A 6,633-nucleotide genomic window follows, 5' to 3' on the forward strand; every position below is an offset into this window, starting at 1 on the left:
ATTGTGCTATTTTTTCAGTCACTGTTATTGTAAATAACAATAGAATGTTTCTTAACGTATCTACATTAAATGTGGATGCTACCATGATTACGGATAGTCCTGAATGAATCGTGAATAATGACAAGTGAAAGAAGAATGACAGGTGCACAAATACCCAAAGTGCTGGAGTACAGAGACAAAACAACCAAACATGTGTCACTGTCCCAATACTTTTGGAGCTCGCTGTATATGCAAGGTGTAAACAACTGCATATATCTATTCAAACACTTCAGATACACAAACATCTAAGGGTTAGGGCCGAGGGGAAGAGGTGGGGAGTGAATTGGGACTGGCTGAAGGGAATAGGGTAGAAGGAGAGGGGGGTGCTGGGAACAAGCACAGTCCAGTTGTGTCCAGCCAGCACCCCAGCATATCCCAGCCAGGGCAGGCGGAGGGTAGGTAAGGCCTTTGGTATGCATCCCAAATGGCACCCTATTCCCTACATAGTGCAATACGTTTGACTAGAGTTCTATGGGCCCTGGTCAAACATAGCACACTATATATGGAATAGTGGGCCATTTGGTATACACCATGGTCTGGTCCTCACAGTAGGGCACAGCGGAAGAAGCTGCTCTTCTTCTGGGGCTGAGAGATCTTCACCTTGTGGCTGCTCCCCTGAGGACTGCTGCCCTCCTGCAACAAAGACAGAAAGTTCAGTTTTTCAAATCAAAATGTCCAGCATTTTTGATCTTCAAAAAAAAAAAAGTTCCTTCTAAAACCTAAATGAGTTTGAATTTACCAATTTTGTGTCCATCTTTGATTTGATGTCTCTGGCAAGTGTCAAAAACGAGTTTTCCACGTTGATGTTGGCCTTTGCACTAGTCTCCATGAACTTAATACCGTACTCAGCGCCAGCTGAGAAATGGGGAGTAATGCTTTGACTGTTGTTACGATCATCATTTCTACACAGTTTCTATCTGGTTTTGGTAAATCAAGCAGGTCTTTGTTGTTGTTGTTGACCTAGACAACATGGCAGGGCTTAAGTTTGAAAAGTGCTCTATATCATCCCAAGCCCTTTAATGTTGTACAGTACACAACCAAACGGAGCTTGTAATTCATCACAATTGCAGCAGAACTCACTTTCTCTCCCCGGTCTTTGGACACCTGCCGTTTGTCATTGATGTCACATTTGTTACCGAGGACCATCTTTTCAACATCAGCCGATGCATGCTAAGGAGATAAGAGTAGTTGAACACCACAATACATACAGTATACTACAGTGAGGGGAAAATTTGAACTCCTGCTGATTTTGTATGTTTGCCCACTGACAAAGAAATTATCAGTCTATAATTTGAATGGTAGGTTTATTCAACAGTGAGAGGCAGAATAACAACAACAAAAAAACTGAAAAATCCATGTCAAAAATGTTATAAATTGATTTGCATTTTAATGAAATAAGTATTTGACCCCCTCTCAATAAGAAAGATTTCTGGCTCCCAGGTGTCTATTATACAGGTAAGAGCTGAGATTAGGAGCACACTCTTAAAGGGAGTGCTCCTAATCTCAGTTTGTTACCTGTATAAAAGACACCCGTCCACAAATCAATCAATCAATCAGATTCCAAACTCTCCAACATGGCCAAGACCAAAGAGCTCCCCAAGGATATCAGGGACAGATTGTAGACCTACACAAGGCTGGAATGGGCTACAAGACCATCGCCAATCAGCTTGGTGATAAGGTGACAACAGTTGGTGCGATTATTCGCAAATGGAAGAAACACAAAGAACTGTCAATCTCCTCGGCCTGGGGCTCCATGCAAGATCTCACCTCGTGGAGTTGCAATGATCATGAGAACGGTGAGGAATCAGCCCAGAACTACACGGGAGGATCTTGTCAATGATCAAGGCAACTGGGACCATAATCACCAAGAAAACAATTGGTAACACACTACACCGTGAAGGACTGAAATCCTGCAGCACCCGCAAGATCCCCTGCTCAAGAAAGCACATATACATGCCCGTCTGAAGTTTGCCAATGAACATCTGAATGATTCAGAGGACAACTGGGTGAAAGTGTTGTGGTCAGATGAGACCAAAATGGAGCTCTTTGGCATCAACTCGCCGTGTTTGGAGGAGGAATGCTGCCTATGACCCCAAGAACACCATCCCCACCGTCAAACATGGAGGTGGAAACATTATGCTTTGGGGGTGTTTTTCTGCGAAGGGGACAGGACAAATTCACTGCACCAAAGGGACCATGTATCATCAAATCTTGGGTGAGAACCTCCTTCCCTCAGCCAGGGCATTGAAAATGGGTGGTGGATGGGTATTCCAGCATGACAATGACCCAAAACACATGGCCAAAGCAACAAAAGTGGCTCAAGAAGAAGCACATTTAGGTCCTGGAGTGGCCTAGCAAGTCTCCAGACCTTAATCCCATAGAAAATCTGGAGGGAGCTGAAGGTTTGAGTTGCCAAACGTAGGCCTCAAAACCTTAAATTAATTGGAGAAGATCTGCAAAGAGGAGTGGGACACAATCCCTCCTGAGTTGTGTGCAAACCTGGTGGCCAACTACAAGAAACGTCTGACCTCTGATTGGTTTTGCCACCAAGTACTAAGTCATGTTTTGCAGAAGGGTCAAATACTTATTTCCCTCATTAAATTGCAAATCAATTTATAACATTTTTGAGGTGTGTTTTTTTGTTGTTGTTATTCTCTCTCACTGTTCAAATAAACCTACCATTAAAATTATAGACGGATAATTTCTTTGTCAGTGGGCAAACATACAAAATCAGCAGAGGATCAAATACTTTTTCCCTCACTGTACATACGGTCGACTTTGACAAGAGTACACTGAATATTTACCAGTCAGTCAGTATGGTATTCGTGTTTAGAACAGAATAGAACTTTAAGCAAACATACCTCCTCTATATTCCGTATCCAGTTCTTTATGTTTTCAAAGGACTTCTCGTTGGTGATGTCATAGACTAGCATGATACCCTGTGATGAGAAACGTCAAAATGAAAGAATACAACCAGAAAGTCAACACCTCAACGTTGTGATGAAGAAGAAAACGCATAACAAAATATGAAAACGTAACAAGCATGTTGTTAACCCACCATCGCGCCTCTGTAGTATGCTGTTGTGATTGTTCGAAATCGCTCCTGCCCTGCTGTGTCCCTACAAAAACACAAGGACAACAGTTAGTTAGGTACATAGACAGTCATACAATTCCTTTTCTAATAGTTACCTAGCTATAACTGCAAGGCAAAACGCGTTGAGTGTAAGCCTACCCGTTTTCTTTCCTGTATAAAAAGCAGTCGTGGTGCTCGAGGTGACATGGAGGGCTTACCATATCTGTAACTTTATCTTCTTGTTGTCTAGCTCTATCGTTCTAATCTTAAAGTCAATGCCTTCAGGAGAAACAGAAGAGAAGAATCATGAAATTAAACAACCTAGCCATTACACACTATGGCTATGACTGTGGCTGTAGTTATACTCCAATCAATGCAATACAAAATGTAAAAGGAGAACAAGCTCTAAAGCTAACAAGCGAGTTCGTTAAATAAAAAGGTTAGCTAAGTTAGTTGTACACAGTTATGGACATTTGGTGGCTAGTTAACGTTCATAACGGTTAGCCAGAGCAGGCAGCTAACGTTACATAGTTAACGTATTGTAGCACTTTATCGTTTGGATTTCCAGCTGCGAGTTACAGAGTTAAGCAGCGTTAGCTAGTAGGGCTAACTGTTCGCTAGTATGGCTAACTGTTAGCTTCGCTAGTATGGCTAACTGTTAGCTAGTAACGTTACTAGTAAGCTACAGGAAGTTAGCCAACAGGCTAGCATTCTATATACCGACCGTTAGCTAGCATTACCTATATAGCTTGCTATAATGCAGCTATTACACAGCTAATGCCAGTTACTTGTCACCTAGTGTTACTTGTCACCTAAACAGCAAGTTAACTTGAGTTAGTCAGTTACTTGAATGAATTTCGCCTAATAAGCTACAGTTAACAGCATATACTAGTAACGTTAGCTAGCTGCTTTCTGGTCGGGATGACTGTCGTTTTGTAAACATTGCATTGTGGCTAACCAAAGTCACACCTACCTATGGTAGAGATGAATGTCGAGTTAAAAGCATCCTCTGAGAACCTGAACAGCACGCAGGTTTTGCCGACACCGGAGTCTCCGATTAGCAGTAACTTAAACAAATAATCGTACGTCTTCGCCATACTTGATATTGCGGAAATCCCGCCGGGCGAAAAGCTGCGCGCTGCGGCGTCGTTACAGGACGGCGACGCCCCCTTCTGTCACGTTATGAGGTCAGTATCCAAATACATCTAAATAAATCATTATGATTGAATGACTAATTCAACGTTTATCACACCTACTAGCAAACATACCATTGATGTAACATAAATATGTAAACGTTGAATATGTGTTCATTATTTCCGATTTGCGGATTTATTACACAAAATGTCCCATACAAACATGTGCATGAGCACCCATGCAGCTATGTCTTACTATACTTGTGAGGACTTTGGGGACCAACAATTGATTCCCATTCAAAATCCCATTTTCCCTAACCCAACCCTGACGATAAAATAACCTTTTTACAAGTGAGACCCAGCAAAATGTCCTCACTTCTCTGAATTTATGTTGGCTTACTATTTTTGTGAGGACTTCTGGTACTCAGTATAGGAAAACATACACACACAAATTAAAAGTTGTATTATACATTTTTATTATTATAGCTAACCACAGACATTTCAACCCCCCAAAATGTTTGTTTGTTTGCAGAATATGTCTGTGAAAAAAAACTGGTCCATGGTAGCTATACAACTGATACAAGCATTCCTATATAGAGTCAGAGAGGAATCTTTGGTAGTGTTTTGGTATCCAGCTACAGCTGTCAGTATATGCTCATTGTACTTATAAAACGGTACTCATGACAGTAGGAAAGGACGTAAAACATAAAAGCTACCGGTAGTACACTAAAATAGAGAATGGAAAACAAGAATTACAAATAGTGGTGGAAAGCACAACGGCCCTTCAATGGTTGAGACGTTAAAACTGGACATGCCATTAGAATTGTGACGTTATAGAAATAAAAAATAAATCATGGAACGTTGATTCTTCTTCTTGACTTCTAATTATGTTTAATTTCTTTACAAACTATTCAGCTCTATCAGTGTTTGGTCCAGGACCTGATGCATATCCAAGTTCTCTTCTTTTGCACTGGATAAATGTTCTGTAATAAAAGGTTGTAATATTCAAACTTGAGAAATTCAGTCCACTTTGATATAGCTCTCTTTTATGAGATTTGCTGGGACACAGACATTGAGAAGACAAAAACATAATGACTGCACCTGTAAACTGTTTTGTTATTCTTTAGTTGATAGTTATACTAATGTTAAAAATCAAAAATAAATATTTATTAGCAAAAAAGGAGAGGATAAAAGCAGTAAAGTTGAGGTAGCAGATTTACAAAGGATTCAAGGAGAGGAAGTGCATAGAACAGGTCACATTTTATTGAAATGTTGATTTTACAGAAAAGTTCTCACAACAAGACAGAAAAGGTCTCACAACAAGACAGAAAAGGTCTCACAATGAGACAGAAAAGGCACGAAGAAAAGATAAAATAAGAGAATGCAATAGAAGAGAGAAGATAAGAGGCGAAGAGAAGAAAATAAAGGAAGGGAGGAGAAGAGAAGATGAGAAAAGGTGAAAGCGTCCCATTTCGATTGGTGAAGTGTGAAAGGTTAAAGGTAATCTATATGGCGGTCATGTCGGTGAGGGCATGGTCCAGCTCCTCACTGATGGCCTTGTACTTCAGCTTCTGAGAGTACAGTTCATCTAGAGGTCAGCCGATCAGAGGAAATGAGCAGGCGTGGCAGGATGCAGCAGGGTCAGAAGAGCAGAGAGAACAGCACAGAGACCATAGAGGAAAAGGGGAGGGAGAGACAGAGAGAGAGAGGGAGGAGAAAGACAGAGAGGTGGAGGGAGAGACAGAGAGAGGGGGGTGGAGGGAGAGAGAAAGAAAGAGGGGTGGGAGGGAGAGAGAAAGAAAGAGGGGTGGGAGAGAGAGAGAAAGAAAGAGGGGGTGGAGGAGAGAAAGAAAGAGGGGTGGGAGAGAAAGAAAGAGGGGTGGGAGAGAAAGAAAGAGGGGAGGGAGAGAGAAAGAAAGAGGGGAGGGAGAGAGAAAGAAAGAGGGAGAGAGAAAGAAAGAGGGGAGGGAGAGAGAAAGAAAGAGGGTGGGAGAGAGAAAGAGGGGTGGAGGGAGAGAGAAAGAAAGAGGGGTGGAGGGAGAGAGAAAGAAAGAGGGGTGGAGGGAGAGAGAAAGAAAGAGGGGTGGAGGGAGAGAGAAAGAAAGAGGGTGGAGGGAGAGAGAAAGAAAGAGGGTGGAGGGAGAGAGAAAGAAAGAGGGGAGGGAGAGAGAAAGAAAGAGGGGAGGGAGAGAGAAAGAAAGAGGGGAGGGGAGAGAGAAAGAAAGAGGGGTGGAGGGAGAGAGAAAGAAAGGGGTGGGAGGAGAGAGAAAGAAAGAGGGGGTGGAGGGAGAGAGAAAGAAAGAGGGGTGGAGGGAGAGAGAGAAAGAAAGAGGGGTGGAGGGAGGGAGAGAGAAAGAGAGGGTGGGAGAGAAAGAAAGAGGGGTGGGA

General features: G+C 42.3%; 1 protein-coding gene across 1 annotated transcript; it reads right to left on the reverse strand.

Moving 5' to 3' along the window:
• Positions 1–574: 574 nt before the first annotated feature.
• Positions 575–4,249, reverse strand: LOC135534685 (ras-related protein Rab-8A-like). The gene is made up of 7 exons (XM_064961598.1): positions 4,086–4,249; positions 3,331–3,391; positions 3,098–3,158; positions 2,901–2,978; positions 1,108–1,209; positions 779–883; positions 575–672 (listed from the first exon to the last, which is right to left on the reverse strand). Exons 1-7 carry the CDS (start codon positions 4,207–4,209, stop codon positions 583–585), a joined length of 621 nt encoding a protein of 206 aa, XP_064817670.1. The 5' UTR covers positions 4,210–4,249; the 3' UTR covers positions 575–582.
• Between the last annotated feature and the right edge of the window lie 2,384 nt (positions 4,250–6,633).

The sequence above is a fragment of the Oncorhynchus masou genome, unplaced genomic scaffold (assembly GCF_036934945.1).
Source record: "Oncorhynchus masou masou isolate Uvic2021 unplaced genomic scaffold, UVic_Omas_1.1 unplaced_scaffold_3809, whole genome shotgun sequence".
In the NCBI taxonomy this organism is placed as follows: Eukaryota; Metazoa; Chordata; class Actinopteri; order Salmoniformes; family Salmonidae; genus Oncorhynchus; species Oncorhynchus masou.